This window comes from Raphanus sativus, unplaced genomic scaffold (genome assembly GCF_000801105.2).
Source record: "Raphanus sativus cultivar WK10039 unplaced genomic scaffold, ASM80110v3 Scaffold0295, whole genome shotgun sequence".
Classification (NCBI taxonomy): Eukaryota; Viridiplantae; Streptophyta; class Magnoliopsida; order Brassicales; family Brassicaceae; genus Raphanus; species Raphanus sativus.
The window spans coordinates 1-25,032 of record NW_026615615.1 but is presented as its reverse complement, the minus strand read 5'-3'; the positions used below and the strand labels follow the sequence as shown (position 1 = coordinate 25,032).

Here is a 25,032-nt window from a genome sequence, read left to right as displayed (position 1 = left end):
CCCGACGAAGCTCCCGTTAACAACGAGGCTAGGCGAAGAGAGGAATTGAGTGAGCCGGATTCTTGTTCCGGCGGTTTTCGGTTTCCTGGTGAAGCGATGAAGGCTTTCTCCGGTGGTGGTTGGAAAACTTTGGTGGGGACGACGCGGTGGAGCAAGTGACGTGTGCAACCTCGTTTCTGAGGGTTTCCACAGTGTACAGGGGCGAGTCTTTTGTTTGACGCGTGTCCCAACACGCCGGTTGCGTGACGCGTCTTCAACCGCAAATTTCTTCTTTTGGGCCATGGTTGGGCTCGAGTGTTTTCGACCATTGTGTGGGCTTTCTAGTTTGTTTTTGTTGCTTGCTCATGTTTTGGGCTTTTGTAAGCTGACGGACTTCCTAGCCTTTTTATAATATCAATAGATGGAAAAGAAAAAAAAAGTAAGAAAAATCATGTACAGATGTGCATGTATTTTATATGTATAGGCAGGTGTCGATGATGATTGTCATGTTTGATCATTCCAATATATGCACTATAAATCGATTTTGTCGTGTTTCTATCGAGAATGAAACCAAGACGAGTCAGATATACACGAATGAAAGTGTCACGGACGACTAGAGATGTTGTCTTTGATCGCCGGGTGGAGAAAAGGGCAATGATGTGTTTGCAACTTTGCATTAGTAGGTGCCAGCGTATGCCTTGAAACGAACGTTGGCAATGATGTGTTTGCAACTTTGCATTAGTAGGTGCCAGCGTATGCCTTGAAACGAACGTCAAGAATTAATTTCCTCATAATGGGCCTGGGCCTAGAATAAAACATCTCGCAAAGCACCAGGCTAATTTTGCAGATCCAAAAATCTTTAGTCCCGGTCCGGGTTCACTAAAATTGGTAGATTTCGCGATTCAAACCCGCCGGTTAATTGGTTATCACAAACCGAATCTCTTGTAACGGTTGTACCTGTAATCAGAAACCCTAGCCCCCCCTGCATTCATCATCGTTAATTTCTCCTTTCGTCACGATTCGCCGCCGCCTTGTGCTCCAGCCATTTACATGTTATCGAGTTTTCCCTCTTTAGTTGCAGATTGGGGCATCAGATTCTGTTTTTGATGTGTCGGTGATCATCGATGGTGAACGAATTCGAGAAGATGGATAAGGAACGAGTTAGGAAACGGGCTCGTATGACCTGGGACGAGGCGCCAGCTGAACCAGATGTTCGTCTTCTTCTTCATCTTCGTTTTCTTTTTCAATTCAAATTAAAGCTTTCACAATTCTAATAATTTTTTTTATTCGTTTGTTTATGTACGTGTGGATGATAGGCTAAAAGGTCTCAGAGACATGGAAGCGATGGGAGGGTTTTGTTGTCACCACCACTAAGGGAGGATGATCGCGACGGCCATTACAATTTCAGTTTGAGAGATAATCTCACTCCTAGATGTGAGTTATTTTTTTTTGATATGTACATTGTTTACTAGTACTCATTGTAAGCAGAGTGATCGTTGTTTGGTTCTCATTGATATAAGAAGAAGCATTGCTTATTGTTTTTATCTTTTGACTTTGACAGATAAAATACTAAGCAAGATGGGTGAAGGTTAGCTTGTCAAGTGGCATGGGTGTGTTCGAGATAAAAAAAAATGTTTATGTGAATCAAAAATCGAGCCATTTCAGTGTCGTTGCTGGTGTTGTAGGCACATTTGGTCGGGTTTTGGAATGTTGGGATCGTGAAACTAAAGAGTATGTGGCTGTAAAGATTATCCGAAGCATCAAGAAATACAGGGATGCGGCAATGATTGAGATTGATGTTCTTCAAAAGCTTGTTAAGACTGACAAAGGCCGCAAACGGTATTTATATATGAATCTTTTATTAGCTGATTGCGAAGAGTGACATCATCCTCAGTATCTTCATCTCTGCTTTGTCGTTGCAGATGTGTACAGATGAAGGACTGGTTTGATTACAGGAATCATATTTGCATTGTAAGTATTCCACTTACCTGTTGTTGAAATGCATCTCTAAATTTATTCTGTGACCTGTTGTTGTTAGAAGTGAATGACTCATAGTCTCTCTGGCTAGCTTTCTTTGGTTTGATTCCTGATTTACAAAAATCCAGTTCCATCTGTCATGTAGTTTTTGTTGGTGAGATTTGGAACTAAACAGAACCTTCCTTTGAATGAATTGTAATGGTGTGACCAGGTGTTCGAGAAGCTTGGGCCAAGTTTGTTTGACTTTCTAAAGAGAAATAAATACTCCGCATTTCCTCTGGCTCTTGTCCGTGATTTTGGATACCAGCTTTTGGAATCTGTAGCATGTCTGTGAATTGTTCCTCTCAGCTGTTTTAATACAATTTATCTTTTTGTAGCATTTCATCATAAACCGTATCCTTTCTCTATCAGTTCAGCAGCTGTTGCCCTACCTCATGCCTCTCTGTTCTTAACATTTTTTATTTTATTTTGGTTCTTGTCTACAGATATGCACGAGTTACAGTTAGTTCACACCGACCTCAAGCCCGAGAACATTCTTTTGGTGTCTTCAGAAAATGTAAAGCTTCCTGACAATAAGGTATCTATAGCAGTATTAGGTTAAGGTTTGGTTTGGGTTGAACCCAAAAAGTTTGATTTATGTACAAATTGATAAGCGAGTATTTTTGAAATAAAAAACATTTTTTTCGTACAATGGTCGCATTTCTGACAGTTTGGTGTTTGGTTTTAATAAACAGAGGAGTGGTTCAAATGAGACGCATTTCAGGTGTTTACCGAAGTCAAGCGCCATTAAACTGATTGATTTTGGCAGTACTGTTTGCGATAACCGGATTCATCACTCCGTTGTCCAAACAAGGCATTACAGGTCCCCTGAGGTCATTTTAGGTTAGTAAATCAATTGTTTGCGCAACAATACATACGTGCGGAGGATTTCATAGCTGACACTTACCTAGGAATGGACAAAAAAATTATTTCGGGGCAACTAACCGGTGGCATATCTTTGCAGGTCTAGGATGGAGTTACCAGTGTGACTTATGGAGCATAGGTTGTATACTATTTGAACTATGCACTGTAAGTTCTTTCTCATTTTGTTGTATAATGAATACTTACATCCTTGTTTTCAGTTGTTTTACTTGTTATTATCAACATTTCAAAATTGTACATTAGGGTGAGGCTCTATTTCAAACGCATGATAACCTTGAACATCTAGCGATGATGGAGAGGGCATTGGGACCTCTGCCTGAACACATGACCCGGAAAGCCTGGTTACTTTTCTACCTCCACAAACTCTTGGGTGCGTTAAACAGAGATATAAATGCTCATCGCTTGTTGCATGTTTGTGTCATTATGCTTTTGCAGCCGGGGTGCTGAGAAATATTTTAGGAGAGGAGGTAGGCTGAATTGGCCTGAAGGGGCCAACTCTAGAGAGAGTATTAGAGCTGTAAAAAGACTAGATCGTCTGAAGGTTGTGCACCATTATTATGTTTAAGTGTCTATTGATATGTCATCGTAATCTGAAGTAGAAAATGCTCATGAACTTGCAGGAGATGGTGGCGAGGCATGTAGACAACGCAAGATCGGGATTTGCAGATCTGTTGTATGGTTTACTGCAGTATAATCCGTCCGAGCGTCTAACAGCAAACGATGCTCTTGACCATCCTTTCTTTAAGAGCGCAGGTTGAGAAAAAGCAAAAACCGATGAGGCAAAGTGTCTGTCTACATAGCACTGTGCACCATAAACTGTAGAATTTTTACTTGGTATCAAGTTTTCTTTTTCTAAAGCTCCTTGTCTCAATTAGCACCATTCAGGTTTCAAGTTTGGCTACAGAATAATCTCTGTTGTAATTACATTGTGTTGTTGAGAGTTAAAAAGAAAACTTTGACCACATTTTCAAACTTCTCGACTTTGTACATCAATTACCAGAAATTGTTTGTCTTTAACGTGAAAACCGAACAAGACGGAGTACCAAAACGAAAATATTGTCAAAATTTTCAGAGATATAATGTTTGCGTTGTAACCCGCAAATCGAACTTGTGTTTCTAATCTGATCATCGCTAAAGAAGATGAAATATGCGCAACAGGATTCAAGGGATGCATAGCCTAGCAAGTCTAAGAAAGTCTTAAAAAAACTACTTGTCTATGCAACCAACAACATACGTCCAGTGCCGCATAGTGTGGAGTTGACTTGATTCCTTACAGATGATCTTCAATGAAGTCAGCCACTCTTTCTCCCACCATATACCGATCATCGTATTCTACACGGTGAATGTAATGGCACAGATCGAGGGTGAGCTTGGCTACGAACCCTATGATGATGATGGCTAATAACACCGGCCATATGAGCCTCTGCATGGCTAGGTCGACTGCACCAGAAAACTGAAGCAATGGGAATAGAGAGTTCGCCACCCAGAAAGGGAACGCAAGAGTGGTTAGAAGAGTGCCTATGATCGGACAAATGACGTTTCCAAGCAGCCACGTCCATGGGAGCGTGTTGATTCCGACACTTCTGATTCTGTTGAGCTTCTCACGCCACGCCACAGTTGCGAAACATTTGACACGTGTGAACATGGTCTGTAGTGAAAGAAACATAATCGAAATATTACTTGTTAAGCAAGAAAGCGTGAAAACCAAAAAAACCTTTAAGATGGATTCCTTACTAGATAGGTCCAGATGTGAAGAACAACTAAGCCGATCAACCAATCTCGAAGCAATGAATAAACAGGGGGTTTTCTTAGGGGCACTTTTGTTGGGATGACGATCATAAGATCGATAAGGAGACCAAGCAACATTGGTGTGAAGGAGACCTGTTCATCAAATATTGCAAGTTATACCAAAGCATTTTTCAATAATGCTAAAAGGAAGAGATTTGAGTCTGCTTACCCAGATGGAGAACAGTAAGGCATTCCGTATCCACAACAGAACAAGGTTGAGAAGCAAATCGGTTCTTCTAATCATGATATGATTAATTGTGAAGCAAGTCCCAATATAGATTACTCGCAGAATATAGCATCCAATCCAGAACCCATAAAGATCTAATATGATAAGATTTAAAAATGAGACACTTCATCGTTAATTAGAGCATAACTGAAAACCTGTCATTTGCAATGAAGCCGTTTGAAGAAAAGTTATGAAGCAAAGATGATGAAAGTTACAAACCGTCGTGTGTGAGTCCCAATTTTATCATGATGAAAGAGATAGAGTGGAAGAAAGTCCTTCCCACCAGAATTGGCAACGCCATTGAGATTGTACTAATGAGAAACAGGCTCAAAGCAGCTAGAACTAACATCAATCCGATCCTCAGTGTTATAAACCTGCAACTTCAGCTTATTAGAGCATAAACAAAATAGTCTTTATTTCGTTCTATAAAAGAATCTCTCTATCTGTTACCTATCGTCGTCAATATCCTCTTCAGAAGTGACATCGTTCTGAGATCCATAGAATCTGACTAGAGAGCCTTCACCTATGGGAATCAGTAGAGACCAACTATCACGAACCTCCAGCTCTTGTTGCAACAACGGTCTCACATTCTGGTTTGCATGGTTTCCGAGAAAGAAGTCGCTCAACTGGAGCCAGGAACTCACAGTGATAATCCACTTGTGAACTATGAGTTCTACAGCTGGTTTGATAAGCTCGACTAACCACTCGATAACTCTTATTCTCGCTAACGATACATAAGCAGCCATCGAGAGAAACATAATCCTTTCTTCATAGATCCTGCATCATATTCATGCGTTTTTACTAGATTAAAAAAAATAATATCGAAGTAGCGTGACACTAGAGATGATACAAGGTAAGTAAAGGCAAAGAGGATCTTACCAGAATTGGAGCGGGAAAAAAGAGGTGCTGATAAAAGAGATAGTCATTATTGGCAAGTGAACCAAAATCACCATCAATGATGTATGGAAAGCCAACGCAAAGAGAAATTGGCCAAGGTACAGTTTAGTGATCTTGTAGCTGGGATCAGTAACGTCTAGTAGAAACCAAAAGGGTCGTTTCTGCAAAATCTGTCAAAAGAAAAAACAATACTTTTTAGCAATCTCATCCATGAAAGTAAAACTAAACTAAATTAGGTTACCTTCTGGATAAGCTCCATGGAGTTGTAAAATAATAGCAAGCAAATTTGTCCAAACATCCAATGTAGGATCATCACGAAGGGAAATTCTGAAACGAGCTCAAGCCTCCAGGAAACTGTAGTTCCAAATATAGGGAGTATGCAAAAATCTAACCAGCAGCCAAGTACCAAAGGTAACACACCAAACTTCAAACTCAAGACGAAACCATCTTTAAGTTTAACCACATACAGATTTTTCCACACTTTCACTGAAAAAATCCATAAGAAGTATGGGAGTGCCGCTGCTAATATGAGAAATCCCAGTGATAATTTCGTTATAATGGCTAGACACAGAGTAGAAAAACTTCCAAGATAAGCCAAGGAAAGTGACAGCACAGTCCAATACCCAATAACCACCGGTTCTTGTGGAAGTGAGTCTCCTGAAAGAAACTGCGTAGCTACCCCCATACGTTGGGAAAGAACTAGGACTGCGATGACAAGTCTCCCCATCACAAATGGAAGAAGAACGAAGAAGAAGGAGACATAGAAGCTGATGGCAAGAACCTGCAGAGATTTAAACAAAACTTGTTAGCATAATAAAACATTTCCAAATCTAGATAACTAAGAAGATGCGTTTGATTAATCAGGGACTTACAGCAAATACATTATCATCGAGAAGGAAAAGAAACCTTCTGATTGCTCCAAATTCACGAAGCTGTGGGTTTCGAGGACGAATCATTTCTTCAAGACGTTCAACGAAAATGGCGTGGAAGAACCCACAGCGTGTGAGAAAATCATGCCACCAATCACACAGAATCCCCATAGATTTCCAAATCACACACGCAACTCCTCCTCCTCCTCCTCCTCCTCCTCCTCCTCCTCCTCCTCCTTGTTCGTTCTCTCCATGGATCTGACGGTGAAAACGTAAGATATCTTCAGCCATAAGCTTTAGAACCGCCGTCATGGTCATAAGATACGCGATCAAACCATCGTACAAGAAGCCAGCCAAGAGAAAAGCAAATTTCTCAGAAACACGGAAAACTCTCTGGTTCTCAACCGCACTACTTTTCCCCAAGGGTGCAAGGAAAAACAAAAGGCGTTGAAGAGAATCACGAAAACGTAAGCAGCGACGCGTAGTGCCCTCAGCGACAGTCCTCTGAGAAACTCGTGCCATGGAAGCCTCTCTGGTGCGTTCTCAGAGTAAACAGGGACGAACGAGTAGCTACGCTTGCATACCTGAGTTAATAAAAGGAAGACGAGGTGTAGTGGATTTTAGTGCACGAATCATTAACGCTAAAACCCTATTTCGTCGCAATGAAATATAAAACTCGAAACAGAGAGAGGGGAAGAAACCTCGCACTGCTTGTATCCACGGCGGTTGAGCCAGACACGGAGACATCCCTGGTGAACGTACTTCATGGATCCTCTACACGCGCACGGAAACCTCAACGGATCGTCTGGTCCTTCCGGTGATCGGCATATCCGGCACAAATCTCCTCCGTCGTCCTCGTCGTCTTTGTCAGTTTCGTCTGCCGGAAGAGCTCGATCGTAGCCACCGCCTTCGTTCTCCGCCGGATAAACGTCCATATTATCGCTTCACTCACTCCTTCATGCTAAAGCTTAAAGAAGCAAATATATTTAAATTAAATAAATAAATAAAAAAAGCGAGCCAGAGGCCGTTTTAACGATTCCGTATTGTTTTTTTTTTTGTTTGTTTGTGGTAGAAAAGTCGCTTTCTTCTCTGCTTTTACCACCGTAAAACTGTAAAATTCAACCTTTAGTCACGGTAATTAAAACAGACTTTTCCTAGTTCCCACGACCTTTTATTTGGACGTTCGTTGACTGGGACCCACTAATTTTGACTATATATTTTTTTTTAATCTCAATACTTATCAAGGATTATCCAAAACCAGAATCCAAATCATTGACTCCATAATAACATTTTGAAACTACATATATATGTTGTTAACAACATTGGTCGTTTGTTACTCAGAGATCTTCAGTGAAATCGACCAACCTCTCCCCCACTTTGTATCGGTTATCAAATTCCACTTGGTGAATGTAGATGATGAGGTCACGAGTGAGTTTGGCACTAAACCATATGACCATCACGGCTAGCAACACCGGCCAAACGAACCGTTGGACGGTTAAGTTGGTTTCACGTGAGAATCCAAGAACAGGGAACAGAGAGTTGTTCACCAGCACGTAAGGGACGCAGAGAGTGGTTAGGAGCGTGTTTATGGCTGAGCCGATAACATCTTGAATGAGCCATGTGAAAGGAAGATGGTTGATACCCACGCTTCTTATTATTTGAAGCTTTTCACACCATGCAACCGTCGCGAAGCAGGTGACTGGTGTGGACATAGTCTGCGAGAAAAAAAAAAATATAAAGCGGTTACTTGTTACTCAAGAAAAGGAGAGAGAAAACAATTTGTATCTTACCAAGAAGATCAATATGTGAAGTACACACACACCGATCAACCAATCGTGGAGAAAGTTATACACAGGTAATTCGTCTAGAGAAACTTGTGATGGAATGATGATCATAAGGTCGATAAGGAGACCAAGCAATCCAGGCACAACAAAGATCTGTTCATCAGGTTTTTGCATGTTAATTTTATAGATATATATATCTCCACTGAAGAAGTAAGATTTTAAGTGTTTGTTTACCCTTATAGAGAACAGTAAGACATTCTGAATGCACTTCAGTACATGGTTGAAAAGCAAATCGATTCTTCTCGTCACGACATGATCATAGACGAAGCAGGTGATCTTATAGATTTTTCGCATGATACACAATCCAATCCAGAAAGCACAAATATCTGCATTGTTAACATTTAGAGCTCAAAGCAAAGAAGAAAGGTGTATGGAGATTTGAAACAAGAGAAAGAAAGTACAAACCATCGTGTTCGAGTCCGAAACTTAGCATGTAGAAAGAGATAGAGTGGAAGAAGGCCCTTCCAGCCAGAACTGGTAAAGCCATGACTGTCGTACTAACAAGAAACATACTCAATGCAGCTAGAACCAGCATCATTCCAATCCTCAGCACAAACCTGAAACTTGTTGTTCAAGTTATTAGAGTTTTAAATTCCGCAACCTGAGTGTATCTTTTTATTAAATGCGTGTTTACCTTTCATCACTTTGCTCGTTTGTATCCTCTTCTTCATCGGTGGTATCGCTCTGAGGTCCATAAAAGCTCACCATACAGCCTTCAGCGATGCCAAACGCTAGTCTCACATTATGATTCACAACGTCTCTTCTTTGGAGTACTACTCCAAACAAGAAATCACTTAACTTGAGGCAAGAGCTGACAGCAATAACCCACTTGTGAACTATTGGTTTGATGGATTGTTTAACAGACTTGGCTAACCGCATGAGGCAGCATATATAAGCAGCGAGTAAGCCAAGCATAAATTCATCCTTGTAGACTCTGCACCATTTTATAACACATTTTTATTCAAGGAGCAAGAACTTATAATTAAACAGTGTGTGGTAAAAGAGCTTACCCAAATTTGAGAGGGAAAAAGGAGTGGCTGATGAGAGTGATTGTCTTTATAGGCAAGTGAAACACAATCACTATCACTGCTCCATGGAAAGCGAACGCAAAGAGTAAGGAACGGAGATGCAGTTTGGTGGTTTTGTAGTTTGGTTCTGTGACATCTAAGAGGTACCAAAAGGCACGTTTCTGAACAATCTGTCAAAAAGGAAGAAGAAGAATTAGAATCCGAGTAAATATGATGTGATGCGTGAGGATGAAACAATGTTACCTCCTGGATAAGCTTCATGCAAGATAAAGCAGCTAGCAAGTACCCTATTCCTACACACCAATGTTTGACAGCCATGAATGGATAGTCCGAAACAACCTCGAGCCTTTGTGAAAGTGTTGTTCCGGTAAGAGGGAATGTGCAGAAATCTATCCAGCAACCAAGCATCCAAGGCAGAAGGATGGTTTTGAAACACAGGATCAATGCATCTTTAACTGAGAGTGAAAACCATCTTGTTCTGGTTGGATTCCGAATCAGAGTGAAGAAGACGCTCTTAAGGTAAGCCAACCAAACTGAGAGTAGAACTATATGTCCAACTGTGATCTCAGATATGTTTTCTAAAATCCATCCGTGTGGTGGGAGACAGAGTAGGAGCACAAAGACAGCTTTGCCAATCAAATATGGTAACAGATAGTCTAGGAAAGACCAAGAGATATTGATGGCAAGAACCTATAGAGAAAAAAACAAGAACATGTTAACATATATGGTAAGACGCCAAAACAGAGTTATGAGTACTTACAGCAAAAGTGTTGTCATCGGAGAAGAAAAGAAACCTCCTTATGGATCCAAACTCATGGAGCTGTGTGTTTCTAGGAACAAACGCAAGTGCCAGAGGTCCTCTCATAAACATGTCGTGGAAGAAGGATAAGTGCAAGAGCTGATCATGCCACCAATCACACAGAATCCTCATATACTTCCACAACAAAAGCAGAATCTTGGTAACACCCTTATGTCTTAAGCCATTCGCTATGAGATGCACATGGTTTAACAACTCGGGTTCTGTCCTTGCAGTCTCTTCATAGATTACCCTCAGAACAACAATGAAAGTGATTTCAGTCACTATCTCGACTGTGTAAAGAAGACCAAGAAAGAAACACGACAGTTCAAAAACTATCTTGTTCTCAAACTCAGTTTCCTTGTCCGCAAGAAGAAACAGAATGCAGTGTGAGTGGAAAGCAATCGCCAAGAGCCATGGAAGGATCAGAGCCATGAAACGAAATGCTCTCAGTAGTACGCTCTTTAATAACTCCTGAGATGGAAGTCTCTCTGGAGCGTTGTCGGAATAAACCGGAAGGATTGAGTAGCTACGTTTACAAATCTCGCAGTACTTGCGTCTACTACGACGATTGATCCAGAGAAAGATACAGTCTGTGTGGACGTACTTGAGAGAGCCACGACATGCACAAGGATGCCTCAACGGATTGTCTGATTCCTCCTCCGGTGATTGGCAAATCCTGCAAATGTCTACATCTTCGTTTTTCATGTCTGTTGCTTCTGTCTGAACAGCTTCTTTGTTTCCTGTCTCCATTAAAGCTCCTCTTGTATCTCTCTCTCCTCTCTCTATTTCTCTTCTGCGAATTTGCTTTCTGAAAATAAAAATATGGTTGCCAAAAAGACATGTTTCTATATAAATAAAGAAATGTTAAATGATAGAAACGATATATAACGCCTGTGATTGGTCGTATGACGTATGGTTCTGTTTCTTGCTTTTATGTTCTTGACAGCTACAGTGTTACAGAGTTTACAGAGAGTGAGTTTCTGCGTTGCTTCCTCTTGACCTCTTTCCACCCATCTTTATTATCTCATTAACTTTTTTTTCTTTCTTTCCTTTGAAAGACTAATGAGATTAAATCATTAAAAACTAAAAAAATGACTAGAACACGTTGTGGTTGAACAAGGGGGTTGTTGAAACAATTACCTAATATGTGGAGTTTTAGTTTCTAGGCAGGAGCAAGAGACGTGGTTCGCAAGTTTTCTCCCAAAAGAAGTAAAAAAAAAGTAAAAGGGGGAGCAGAGAGTTGGAGAGGGATGTTTTGTTTTCTTCTACTCGAAAGATCAAAACCATTAAAGACACTCTGTCCCATCCCATTGACCAGTTTCTCCATTTTTTTAATCTTTAGTATCAAAACCAATACTGAGATAAATATGAATATGAGATGTTTCAGAACGTGGCATACTAGCAATGTGTTATAAGTGTATACTGATCACTAAACAATAACTTAAGCAAAGATGTTTTGTGTGAACAAAAGGCCACATATGAGAATCACAGCGTATAAGCTAAAATCCATAGAGATGGCGTTCATTATCTTCTTAATCATCATGACTGTCTCCAGCGCGTTGCCCACTTGGTCCGCTATGCCTTGTCCCGAGTTTTCTCGTCTTGATGCTGAGGAAGGAGCTCCACGATGGCTCAGCAGAACACGTCCGAGCACGATTGTGGCGTCGGTCAAGAGAAGCAAGAAAACGGGTCTGAAGCTTACTATGCTGCCTAGGGAAGAGAACCCGAGATGAGAGAGTATGACCAGGAGGGCGATCACGAGAGATGAGAACATCCGTGCGTATTCTGAGGCATCGATGGCGGCTCCGATGTGATTCGGAGTGATGGTGTTTGCAAAACTGACCAGAGGAGTAAATGCTTGAGAAGCACCCAAATCTACCACTGATGGGGTTTGAGTGGTTGATGTTGCCGGAGACGGTTGTAGTGTGGTGTCCCTAGGGTCTGAAGAGGAGGCCTCTACCGATGTCTCAGTATACTTCCGAGGCTGAAGCGGTTCTGCTCTACTGGTATGATCCACATTATCAACCATCGAAGCATCGGATATGTTTTCTTGATGACTTGTGAAAGCTGCAATGTCACAACTAGAATCATCAAAAAACCCATACACTATTCCCTACGCTAACCACATGCTTCTCTATGAAACCAATTACATCGATCACGATCAATGTTCAGAATATAACAAGTTATAAATACGTGGATAGAGTAAATTGGTAACCTCTTAGTAAGGTAAGCGTAAAGAAACATTAATCGACAAATGTATCTCTAAATCTATCTCATGTGCTTGCTACACTAGGAAGGCCTATGATAAGTTAATAATCACGTCTACTACTGTTCCAGAAAAGAACCTTCTAAAACCTCATTACGATCTAAATGTCAGCTTAAGTCCTGTAGGTTCTCCATGAAAACATGGATTTAGCTGTTTCAGAAGATATAAAAAATTTAGAGTTATCGACCGTAGAACCATCCCTATTTCAAACCACATTATACTAGTAGTAGTATACATGAACACCACACTGTAACTATAGCCAGACACATAACATGTGATGAAAGAAGCCAACATGATCACTCCCTAGGCTTCTACACCATACAGATTATACTATAATTTGACACAACAATCTTTCAACACGACGCTCGAATTAAATGGCATGGCTTGGCATAGCATAGCAGCACATCATCACCCAATATTCAAAAAAGCAAGATGCAATTGCAAATACACACGCACAAAAACAATAACGGAAATCAAACTTAACGTAACAAGGAGAGAACCTGTTTCTCGATCAGTAGTACGTATATGGTCACGAGGAGGCGGAACCGTGTCGTCTGTGAGTAGATGAGATTGAGAAAGAGAAGTGGGATCGGAAGAAGGAGATGGAGGAAGAGGGACGTCGTTGATCTGACCAGTGATAAAGGCCAAACGATCGGATCCTCTTTCCAAAATCTTCCGCCTCCTTGCTTCTCTAGTGTTCGACGCCATTGCCGGTTAGAATTTTTCTTGGGTCTTCGGTCGGAGCGACGACAGGAAAACGTCAAGAGAAGAGTTTTGTCGCGTTTTGAAGTAATGGGCTTATTGGGCTAATTTAAATGGGCCTAACTGCCTCCAATTTTTATTTATTCCAAAGTTGAGTAGGAGAATAAAAATGTTGACATAGTGACACCAAAAAGAATTTATTCTGTACATTGCACACCCAATCAAACAAGACGATCTCTCTCTCTCTCTCTCTCTGGAGAGCGTTGCTTCCACGCGACAGACCACCACTAACGAGAAAGAAAGACCCTCCTTCCTTTTAAAAAAATATACAATCGCCCACAGTTTTGCATTCACCTAGAGAGAGAGAGAGAGAGATGCAGTCGCTGCAGGAGAAGGCATCGGCATGGAGCGGCGTGGATCAGGCTGACGCCTTCGCCATCGACGAGTTCAATCTCTTCGAAAAGCTCGGTCTTCAGAGCTTCATCAACCTCTCCACCAACTTCTACACCAGGTTTCTAAATTCTAAATCTCCCTTTATGTGCTTTCTCTTGATTACTATTGGAACTTTGAATTCTGTTTACAAATCTCTGAAGAACTAAAGTCCAGTGTCTGCTTCTGTGTTCTGCTTTGACAAAGTCTTTTACTTTATTCTCTAGAGAGACTTTTTTTTTTGGGTAATGCTTCCACTTATGGACCTACCTGTGTTTTTAAGTGGGTTCTTTGTTTAGTAGAGTTTATGATGACTAGGAAGAATGGTTTCGATCCATGTCTGTTTTTTTGTTCGTTCTGTTGTTTGACAAAGTCTTTTACTTTCTTCCCCTATAGATTGTTTTGAGTAATGCTTCCACTTATGGACCTGTGTTCTTGTAGGGTATATGATGACGAAGAAGAATGGTTTCGATCCATGTTTTCTAACTCTAAGAAAGAAGACGCCATCCAGAACCAATATGAGTTCTTCGTCCAGCGTATGGGAGGTCCTCCTCTCTATTCTCAAAGGAAAGGTTAAGTTGAATTCTTCTTCCCTCCTCTTATATAATGAATGATCTGGTTTAAGTTTGTTCGACTTGATTGGTTCTTCTAGTGTTTTATAAGCTTGACTGATAGTCTTGGTATGTATATGTATCATTGTATGACCATAGACATTAGAATATATGCAGCAATATGAGTTGGGTTTAGACTGAATATGACTTTGCCATATTGATCTTTCTGTGTAGGTCATCCTGCTCTGATTGGTCGTCACCGTCCATTTCCAGTAACTCATGAAGCTGCGGAGAGATGGCTACAGCATATGCAAAATGCTATAGACGAGTCTGTTGACATTGACCAGGACTCGAAAGTCAAAATGATGAACTTCTTCAGGTAACAACAACATCTTCTTCTCAGAGTTCAAAAGTCTGCAGTTCATAAACCAAATCAAAATGTATTAAGATTTAAGAAGAAGTATTGCTTGCTTTTGATATGTTTCAGGCACACCGCTTTCTTCCTTGTGGCTGGAAACGAGTTGAAGAACCAGAACCAGAATCAGAACAACCAAGTTGCGTGTAAGCACGCTGCCAATAAACCAGCAGAAGAAGAGTAATCAAACAACAACATATTCTTGTTGTATTTTTACCTTTCATATTGAAAGAGAGTACACAGATTCAAGGGAAATTTTAGTCTTTCTTCGAATAAGCTCTACTACAAGTCTTACTTCTTCCATGTCACATGTGTAATCCGACATAAAGGAATCTCATAAGTATTAACAAGATATTGAACTTTAAGATGTTGTAATGTGACAAACAATACACTTTCTCTATGTTGAAGATTGAGAAAACAACAGTGTTCCACTAGTTCAAAACGTAAATATTTCTCCCTAAAGTTTGTATTTTTTAAAAGCGATGTTTGTGTATAAATATACCAAAAGGCAAAGACTTTATGGTTCTAACTGAAAATAGGAGCGAAAACAAAAATGAAAAAAAAAAGGTTTGAACTTTTAATAACACCACAACAGAGAGCTCTGTATAGAAGAAGGAAGGGGAGGAACTCAAAAATTCAAACGCTACGGAGATCTATATTTCTACATCTCGGGTTGCTCTCCTCACTCATTCGGCGCTCAAAACCGCCGGCTAGGGATTTAATTTTCTCAGATCTCCGGCGGTTATTCTTCTTCATCCGTCCATGGACTCGGATTCCTCGAGATCGCGGATTGACCAGGTCCGTTTCTCTTATTATTCTCTTCGGTTGTCGATGATGTTGCAGTTCTTCTTCTTCCTCCTCTTTGTATCGATGCAAAAGGAATGAACTTTGTAGAGTATTCGATTCATATTGATTGTCTGAGAACGCCCATAACTTTGAATCAAGACCACTTTTTGGCTGAGTGTGAGTCCCCTAATTTGAAAACTTTCACTATGAACAGTGAAGTTAGTTATGGTTTTAAAAGAGACTTTTTCTTTTTAGTCAAAGTATGAACAGTGAAGTTAGTTATGATGGATGTGAAACTTGTGATATTGAGGCTATTGTGTGTGTGTGCGTGTGTGTTTCTCTACTGATTGGTTTTTCTTGTCACTTGTACTACTTTTAGTTCTATGTTTCGAAGAAGAGGAAACACCTTTCACCTAATTTGAAGTCCGGGAGAAACGAGAAAAATGTGAAGGTGGCTGGTGAAAGGTCTCCTGGAGACAAAGGCACTTTGGACAGTTACTTGAAACCATCCCTGGATGACAAGAGCACTTCCAATAGTGTGTTGCAGTCAAGGCAGGAAGCTTTTACAAAGAAATTGGATCTGGAGGTTTCTGTACATCCACGCCTGCCTAAACCTGTAAGTGCTGAGAGTTCTAGAGGAGCTGAAGGGTGTTTGAACCTGGGCGGATCTCAAGTGTTAACTAAAGAAGGTGTTTCTACAACCGAGAATCATGCACCAGATGTTTTGCTCTGTGCCAACCAGAAAGATAATTCAGAACTAAGAGACTTTGCTACTGGTTTTTTGTCCTTGTATTGTAGGTAATATGCCTTGATTATTGTCACTTTATTCTTTCTATTATGTCCGAATAAATTGTTTTGAGATTTAGAGGGATTTGTAAAATTGTGCTTTTTGCAGTGAAGTGCGGTCTGTTGTTGGTTCACCTCCACATCAGAAAGCAAACGAATTGAAGCGTTGCGGCAGTTCATCGTTACTTGCTCAAGATATGCAAGTTTCTCACAAGAGGCGTTGTGATTCCGGAAATATACCATCACTAGATGAACCTGCATATTCTCTCGGTAGTAAGCCTGATTCAATTGCTAGTATTGTTGATAGAAGAGATAAATCTGTTTCACACCCTACGAAGAAGGTATAAATGAAACTAACAGTTACGGTTACTTGTCTTCCTACTAAAACTGATTCATTTAGATTTTTTTTGATTCCTCTGCTCTAATATATTCACAGATTCCAAGCAATGAGTCTGTTCAAATTCCAATGGGCTTGAGGAAGTGTACTAAGGCACCAGAACCATCTGCTCTTCTAACTGAATGCCGCACGCCTGGATCAGCCGTTAAATCATGTCATGTTGGAACACCTAAGTCGGGAAGTGGTAGCTCAATTTTCTCTCCTGGAGATTCTTTCTGGAATGAAGCAATTCAATTTGCTGATGGTTTGTCAGTGCCAACTCAGAACTCTGGTTCTGTAGAAGCTAACGACAGAAACAAAGAAGATAACTGCAGTGACAACTTAAAGAGAAGTTTAGATTTGGATGAAAGCAGAGTAAAAGATAAAGATGCCATTGGCTATTCAAAGGTCGCGGAGAAGCATGGGAGAGATTTCAATAAAGAAGTATCTCCGCTCCCTGTCAAAAACCTGGAACTTTTGTTTCAAGATAAAAAAGCAAATGGAAGTACCCGAGAGCAATGTGCTTCATTTGATCAAAATAACAGTACTCGAGGAAGCAGTAGGATCTCTCAATCTGTTTTGGTTGATAATAGAGGATGTGGAAGTCTTGCAAATAATGGCCAGGCAAATAAAAATTTGGTAGGCAGGATGTATCCAGAACGTGAAGAAAATAAAGTTGTAGTGTGCGAGGAAAACTATCGTGTAAGATCTGTCCCAGCCATTAGCAACATGAGGAAATCAGCTGATTCTAGTGAATCCGAAGAAAGTCAGACTCCAAGCTCTCATCATAGTAAAGATGGTTTAAGCCTTAGCACCTGGCTTCCCTCAGAAGTTTGCAGCGTATACAATAAGAAAGGAATATCCAAACTCTATCCATGGCAGGTACATAATTGTTACTTGATGCGTTTGTTGTTATTTGTCAACTATATTTAATATAGAGCTGATGAATATTTTTCAGTGTCCCTACTCCTATAGATAAATAGATGTGTATATGCTTCTCAATTGCAGTTTAGAAAGTGTAAGATAGTTGAGAGCCCGTAACTAGTATTTGTCATCAAAAATTGATCTGTTCTTCTTGCGTTTTTCCCTTCATGGCAGTTATTATATCATTTTATGGAGTGTTTTTTATGCGATATCTGTTGGTTATCTTTTTTTTTTTTTGTTTTATACGTTTCAAGGGTTTGCGGAAAACTGTTTATCAATTTTTATCCTCGACTATGTTCTTATTTTGTTTGTATACTCTCTTTATTTCTGCCGCTTATAATAGAATGAATTTATTCAACATCTACTCTTCTGATACACAACTATAGCTTTTTATTGCCTGTTTTTGTGTATGCTATTACTTCTTCTGATGTTTCACTAGCTGAATACAAATTGTTATAAATTTTTCTAGGTCGAGTGTCTTCAGGTAGAAGGTGTTTTACAGAAAAGGAATCTGGTATATTGTGCTTCTACAAGGTATCTTCATGGTTTGCAAAGAAATCTACCATTTTCAAAGTTTACTTCTTTGCATACACCATTGATTTCACTAGCAGGCGTCTCTATCTGACAAGAACTTAATGCTCAATTTCAAAACCATGCTATTTGTGCAGTGCTGGTAAAAGTTTTGTTGCAGAAGTCTTGATGCTGCGCCGGGTCATAACAACTGGAAAAAATGGCATTGCTTGTTTTACCTTATGTATCCATTTGCGCTGAGAAGGTTTCTTTTGTTATTCTCTCTCAGCATCCCTCACGTTTTATAATATTGCTTTCTGTTAAGTTAGTCGTATAACAATTGGATGCAGGCGGAACACCTTGAGTCCTTCTTGAACCACTTGGTAAGCATGTTCGTAGTTACTATGGAAATCAGGGTGGTGCAACACTTCCTAAAGGCACTGCTGTTGCTGTCTGCACGATTGAGAAGGCAAACTCTTTGATAAATCGCTTGCTTGAAGAGGGTCGTTTGTCTGAACTTGGGATAATTATTATAGATGAGCTGCACATGGTATGGTTTTCACATATCTCCTCTAAATAGATCACGGAAAAGCTTATAACTGTCTGACACTATCTTTATTTTCTTCGTACTCTATCTTATCTGATAGTGAATGCATTAAAGGAACCTCTTGCGCATGGTTTATACAGGTGGGTGACCAACATAGGGGTTATCTTTTGGAACTTATGCTGACGAAACTTCGTTATGCTGCCGGTGAAGGCAGTTCAGAGTCAAGTAGTGGTGAGAGTTCAGGGAGTAGCAGTGGAAAAAATGATCCTGCTCACGGCCTACAAATCGTGGGTATGAGTGCTACAATGCCGAATGTTGGAGCAGTTGCTGACTGGCTTCAAGTAAGATAAAAATTACTATTATATAATATATATATATATATATATATATGATCACTCAGTTGCATGACACTTCTCTCTAGACATATAGGCATTCATAGATGTGTATGTAGAATATGATATTTATGAAAATGCACAGAAATATGTTCGTGATTGCTAATAATTGTTACGTTTTCTGTAGAATGAAGACCTATGTATCTTCAGATCTCTTAAATGGGGGATGATAGTTTTCTGTAGTTATTTTCGGAAGATATTGTTGTCACCTCAATTAGAACTCTGTAAAATTATTGTGGCCTTTTTAATCAGAAAAACTTATTGTGGGTTTACATGTTGAAAGGCAGCTTTATATCAGACAGAATTCCGACCAGTTCCGCTAGAGGAGTATATTAAAGTTGGTAACAACATCTATAATAAAAAGATGGAAGTTGTGAGGACTTTACAAAAGCTGCTGATATGGGAGGAAAAGAACCCGGACCATATCATTGAGCTTTGTAACGAGGTAATGGCGTTTTTGGAGTTAAGGTCCTAACTAAGTACTTTCCTTTTTTCTATAAGTTTCTTATTAGACATGTTACTCAAATTCGGTTCAAGAAGGAAAACTCAGATGTAATGTCACAATCCAGATTGTTCAAGAGGGGAATTCAGTGCTGATATTTTGCTCAAGTCGAAAGGATGTGAATCAACTGCTAGGCATATTTGCAAAGCTCATTAAGAAAGTGCTTATAGACGTTGATGGTGAAAATAGCGAGTATATGGATATCACATCTGCTATTGATGCCCTGCGAAGGTCTCCATCTGGAGTAGATCCTGTACTAGAAGAAACTCTTCCTTTTGGGGTTGCCTACCACCATGCTGGCCTTACAGTATGTATACACAATCCATTCACCATATATGTTTTCTTGACCTGGCTATATTTGATTATGAATATGTCATTCTTTTGCTATTTTGCATGTGAGATGGTGAATATTACGCAAAGTAAATATCTTCAGTTATTAGCACATGGATAAGTATATTTGTATTACAGGTAGAAGAAAGAGAGATAGTGGAGACCTGTTACCGTAAGGGTCTTGTACGTGTCTTAACAGCTACATCCACTCTGGCAGCGGGGGTTAACTTGCCTGCAAGAAGAGTCATTTTTCGGCAACCAATGATTGGGCGTAATTTTCTTGATGGAACAAGGTACAAGCAAATGGCTGTCGGGCTGGGCGGACTGGGATTGATACAAAAGGAGAAAGTGTATGCCTTTAATTCCTCATAATGAAATTTCCAGACATTTTTGTTCTTGTTTGCATTGGTCAGTGGTCTAGGCTTTTGATTCTGTTCTAAATTTAAATTTATTTCCAGGTGTTGATTTGCAAACCAGGAGAACTCAAACGAATAATGGCACTTCTGAATGAGAGCTGCCCACCTTTGGAGTCTTGTTTATCTGAGGACAAGAATGGAATGACTCATGCAATATTAGAAGTTGTGGCAGGTGGAATTGTTCAGACTGCCAAAGATATATACACCGCTATGTTAGGTGTACTCTTCTGAATTCTACAAAGCCCTTTCAAGATGTGGTCAGATCAGCCCAGGATTCCCTTCGGTGGCTTTGCCACAGAAAATTTCTCGAGTGGAACGAAGAGACAAAGTTATACACTACAACACCCCTCGGACGTGGAGCTTTTGGCAGTTCACTCTGCCCAGAGGAGTCGCTTGTAATTTTAATCTGAATTCCATAATTGATAATGCATTTGTATAGTATTAAGCATGCTTGACGTGTATGTAATTGGTGCCTGCAGATTGTGCTGGATGATCTTCTAAGATCACGTGAAGGACTAGTTATGGCTTCTGATTTGCATTGGTCTACTTAGTCACACCAATTAATGTTGGTGTTGAACCAAACTGGGAATTGTTTATGAACGGTTTATGGAACTGTCTCCTTTAGAACAGGTAAGCTTGTACTTTCTGGTAATATATGCCATTATTATGTGTTGATAAGCTAGAGGTATGTTTCCAGATATCTTCCTGAAATTGACTGTCATCTTAGTTAATGGTATTCTTCTTATTAATATTCTAGTATTTTGAAGTATTTTTCGAATGGCACTACGCCTTGTTACATGGGCATAATTACATAAAATTTGGGAGTGTACGCTGATACTGTTACTTGATCTCACAATTTTCAGTCTGTTGGCAATAGAGTTGGAGTGGTCGAACCTTTTCTCATGCGCATGGCAACATGGTGCAACAGTACGAACTCTAAACAAACCACAAGATGTAAAGAAGAATTTGCGTGGAGAATATGACAATCGGCATGGTTCAACGAGCAGTAAGATGCTTCAGATGAAACAGATGCTTCGAGTGTGCAAACGATTTTTTGTTGCCTCATCTTGTCAAAATTAGTTCAGGTGGCTCCCCTACTGCTTCTTTCTTCTTGTATTTTTAAAGTCTTTGCTAAGCTTCGTATTTTGGTTCATAATATAAAACCCGTTGCAGCTTACACGATCACGTACTCTCCAAGATATTCTCTTAAACTGTTTCTTTTTGAACTATGAAATGCAGGAAGCTTCTGTATCTGAGGTTTGTGAAGCCTTTAAAGTGGCTAGAGGTATGGTTCAAGCGCTACAGGAGAACGCTGGAAGGTTTTGTTTCCATGGTTTCCGTGTTCTGTGAGAGGCTTGGATGGCATGATTTGGAAGGATTAGTTGCCAAACTCCAGAACCGTGTATCATTTGGCGTGAGGGCTGAAATTGTTGAACTTACTAGCATCCATATATAAAGGTACTTGTAACTTCAGAAACTTGTAGCTACGATATGAGTGCTGTTGACAAAGATAGCTTTTGGTGCTGAATAAATAGGGTTCAAGAGCTAGAGCATTGTACAAAGCTGCTTGCGTACATCTCAGGCGATAGCAGAAGCATCCATCCCTGAAATTGTCAAAGCTCTTTTTTGAATCTTCGGCGTGGGCTGCAGAAGTAATTCAATTTTCTTAAGACAGTTTAGATTGATGTTTTTGTTACCTCACTGAGGTCTCTCCAGCTTATGTAAGGAATGATAAGTTGGCCATTTGTTGGAAAGAATAGTGTATCCCTTTCATCTAATGTGCTCGAGTTGGTATGGTGTACAAGGTACAGGACAGAAAAGGATACAGTTGGGATTAGCCAAGAAAATCAAGAATGGGGCGCGCAAAATTGTTCTTGAGAAAGCAGAAGAGGCGAGGGCTGCTGCATTTTCTGCCTTTAAGTCGCTTGGTTTAGATGTTCATGGCCTGTCGAATCCCTTGCCGTTAGCTCCTACTGGGAATCCCAATGGTCAAGAAACTATTGAAAGAGACATTTCAGGGGCTCTGTTTCTCCCAGTAGACTACAGCATTTTCCAGGACAATCTAGCTTGGAGGGGGACATGGAACGTGGAAACTTTGACAAGGATAATCACAGAGAAAAGCCAAGGGAAGTATCTGGTGCTGCCTAGGAGTTTCATCAGAAGTTAACTTGAGCGCTCCTCTTCCTGATTTTCAACCTATAGGATCTACAGTTGGCACTGTTGGGCTCATGCTGTTAGTATTCTTTCCAGCGATGACAGAGATATCAAAAACAAGGATAATGCTGAGCAGAAGTTGACGAGGAATGCCGCGATATTCCTCTTAGCAATAAGGATAATGCAGGTGAAAAGGGTCCAATAACTGCAGGAAATATTCGTGGCGGATTTGATTCTTTCCTGGAACTCTGGGAATCTGCTGGGGAATTTTCTTTGATATCCACTATAATAAACTTCAAGGTTGATTCCCGCATCTCTTATGAGATACATGGAATTGCGGTCTGCTGGGATAGCTCTCCTGTATACTATGTCAATCTTAACAAGGACCTTCTCAGCCAAGAATGTGCAGAAAAGCTTTCCAAGGATGTTGCTATTGGCAAGAAAGAGGTTTTGGGTACCCACGACATGTTTGATGTTATAAAATCTAGGTGGAACAGAATCAGTAATATAATGGGGAATGAAAAGACGAGAAAGTTCACGTGGAATTTGAAAGTCCAGATTAGTTCTTAAGAGTCCTGCCATTTCAATCCAAAGATGCACTCGCCTGAATCTTTCAGAAGGATCAGGGATCTTGAGTTGGTGGATGGATCTTGGTTAGTGATGCCTCCGCTTCGCGTAAACCACACCATTGACATGAGCATCGTGACATGGATTCTTTGGCCATGAAGGAAAGACACTCAAATCCAAACATAGATAAGGTAAATCCAGATTGATAACTAGCAGAATGAATTTAATATATATATCATCTCTCTCCTGATGTGATGACGTTGTTATGTCTTTTACTCTTTTGTTGGTTAGTCTATCATCACTCACAGATTCAGCTCATACTTATATAGTATAGTTGTTCATTAAAAGTTTCTAAAACTGTTGTAGGAGGTAAAGAAAAGACTATCGCCAGACGCAGCTGAAGCTGCAAATCGCAGTGGCAGGTGGAGGAATCAGATCGAAGGTTGCACACAATGGTTGCTGCAGGCGGGCTGCTCAAACGCGAGCCCTTTGTTCAGCTCTTTGGAAGATCCTTGTTCCGAAGAACTTCTTGAAGCACTCACAACCACTGAAATGCCGCTGTGTATATCCCCTTTTCACTGCTTTTATTATCTTACACTGCTAAGCTAGTTGTTATACGGCAGCATAATGCATTCATTCTGTGGTTCAGGTCAATGTCCTGGCAGACATGGAGCTCTGGGTATAGGCGTCGATATAGAGGGATGCCTTAGGGCACGGAATATATTGCGGGATAAGCTGGGTCCCTTGAGAAGAAAGCATTCGAATTAGCTGGCATGCCATTTTCATTGCACAACCCAGCTGATATTGCAAATGTACTGTTTAAACAGTTGAAGTTGCCCATACCGGAAACCCACAATGAAGGCAAACTTCATCCGAGTACTGATAAGCAGTGCTTGGATCTTTTAAGTATTGGAAAGGATAAAGGACTTTTTGAGGGTAAAGTTTTTTATATAAAGCATGTGTGCTTACTTGGGAATATGACTTTGTCCCAGAATGAGCATCCTATTGTCCCGATTTATCAAAGAGCACCGCACTTTGGCAAAGCTCTTGAATTGTACACTTGGATCAATTTGTTCACTTGCTAAACTACGCTTGAGCACGCAAAGGTACACTTTGCATGGACACTGGCTTCAAACATCAACTGCAACTGGGCGGCTTTCCATAGAGGAGCCTAATCTCCAAGTATGACTTCTACTATGTTTCCTTTTTCCTTGTATCAGTATATCCAAAAATCAATGACCATGTTACTTTTCTGCAGTCTGTTGAGCATGAAGTAGAGTTCATACTGACAAAAATGGAAATAAAGTAAATTCAGATGCTGATTGCTACAAAGTCAATGCGCGTGATTTCTTTGTTCCTACTCAGGTAAATTTGTGATTTCTAAAATTTTTGTGCTTGTGTCTTCAAGCAACAAGACAAAGCATATTCCTGAATATTATATCTTTTTTTTACCACAGGAAAATTTGGTTACTCTTGACGGCAGATTATTCACAGATAGAGTTGCGGCTTATGGCACATTTTTCAAGAGATTCCTCGTTGATTGCACAGCTTAGTCAGCCAGAAGGTGATGTCTTTACGATGATAGCTGCCAAATGACTGGGAAGGCGAGGAATCTGTTAGTCCGCATGATAGAGTCAGACCAAAAGATTGATCTATGGAATTCTTTATGGAATGGGTGCAAACAGACTTGCTGAACAGCTTGAATGCAGCTCAGATGAAGCCAAGGAGAAAATCAGAAGAAGCTTAAGTTTCTTTCCCTGCAGTCACCTCTTGGCTTAACGAAACAGTTTCATTTTGCCAAGAAAAAGGGTGATGTTATATACACTTATCTTCGTCAATGCTTATTATACTTAAAATTACTGCTATATTTGATCTCCCTCTGCTTGCTTTACTGCTGGTCAAAGAATTGATCAGCTTCATGTGGAGACTTAGGTCTAGCATTGTATATGAGAGTTTTTAAAATCTGCTTGAGATTCTTTTTTTAGTGTTTTGATCGAGTGCGCATTCAGCTTTGCCAAGTCTAGTTCCTTCTATGTTTTTGGTTTGAATAC

General features: G+C 40.2%; 4 protein-coding genes and 2 pseudogenes across 5 annotated transcripts; 3 read left to right on the top strand and 3 right to left on the bottom strand.

Annotated features, from left to right (window-relative positions):
* Window positions 1-937: 937 nt before the first annotated feature.
* LOC130501810 (serine/threonine-protein kinase AFC3-like) lies at window positions 938-3,841 on the top strand. Of its 2 annotated transcripts, none has more exons than XM_056996634.1 (12): window positions 938-1,190; window positions 1,296-1,413; window positions 1,541-1,567; window positions 1,665-1,818; window positions 1,902-1,950; window positions 2,168-2,282; window positions 2,442-2,512; window positions 2,691-2,838; window positions 2,960-3,024; window positions 3,121-3,218; window positions 3,313-3,418; window positions 3,498-3,841. In XM_056996634.1, the coding sequence occupies exons 1-12, from the start codon at window positions 1,104-1,106 to the stop codon at window positions 3,633-3,635; spliced, it is 1,176 nt and encodes a 391-aa protein (XP_056852614.1). In that variant the 5' UTR covers window positions 938-1,103; the 3' UTR covers window positions 3,636-3,841. The 2 variants fall into 2 exon arrangements, with proteins under 2 accessions (XP_056852614.1, XP_056852613.1); XM_056996633.1 differs by having other exon boundaries at window positions 941-1,190; window positions 2,442-2,533.
* Window positions 3,842-3,886: 45 nt separating this feature from the next.
* Window positions 3,887-7,775, bottom strand: LOC130501809 (probable E3 ubiquitin ligase SUD1; annotated as a pseudogene).
* A 142-nt stretch (window positions 7,776-7,917) lies between these two features.
* Window positions 7,918-11,320, bottom strand: LOC108841100 (probable E3 ubiquitin ligase SUD1). Its single transcript, XM_018613880.2, has 8 exons — window positions 10,290-11,320; window positions 9,773-10,219; window positions 9,512-9,699; window positions 9,136-9,435; window positions 8,907-9,058; window positions 8,676-8,827; window positions 8,448-8,594; window positions 7,918-8,372 (listed from the first exon to the last, which is right to left on the bottom strand). Exons 1-8 carry the CDS (start codon window positions 11,076-11,078, stop codon window positions 7,995-7,997), a joined length of 2,553 nt encoding a protein of 850 aa, XP_018469382.2. The 5' UTR covers window positions 11,079-11,320; the 3' UTR covers window positions 7,918-7,994.
* Window positions 11,321-11,665: 345 nt separating this feature from the next.
* LOC130501806 (uncharacterized) lies at window positions 11,666-13,347 on the bottom strand. Its single transcript, XM_056996627.1, has 2 exons — window positions 13,095-13,347; window positions 11,666-12,395 (listed from the first exon to the last, which is right to left on the bottom strand). Exons 1-2 carry the CDS (start codon window positions 13,300-13,302, stop codon window positions 11,770-11,772), a joined length of 834 nt encoding a protein of 277 aa, XP_056852607.1. The 5' UTR covers window positions 13,303-13,347; the 3' UTR covers window positions 11,666-11,769.
* Window positions 13,348-13,558: 211 nt separating this feature from the next.
* Window positions 13,559-15,091, top strand: LOC108842722 (two-on-two hemoglobin-3). The gene is made up of 4 exons (XM_018615721.2): window positions 13,559-13,807; window positions 14,167-14,297; window positions 14,511-14,655; window positions 14,764-15,091. Exons 1-4 carry the CDS (start codon window positions 13,671-13,673, stop codon window positions 14,873-14,875), a joined length of 525 nt encoding a protein of 174 aa, XP_018471223.2. The 5' UTR covers window positions 13,559-13,670; the 3' UTR covers window positions 14,876-15,091.
* A 146-nt stretch (window positions 15,092-15,237) lies between these two features.
* Window positions 15,238-24,794, top strand: LOC130501811 (helicase and polymerase-containing protein TEBICHI-like; annotated as a pseudogene).
* The last annotated feature ends 238 nt before the right edge of the window (window positions 24,795-25,032 follow it).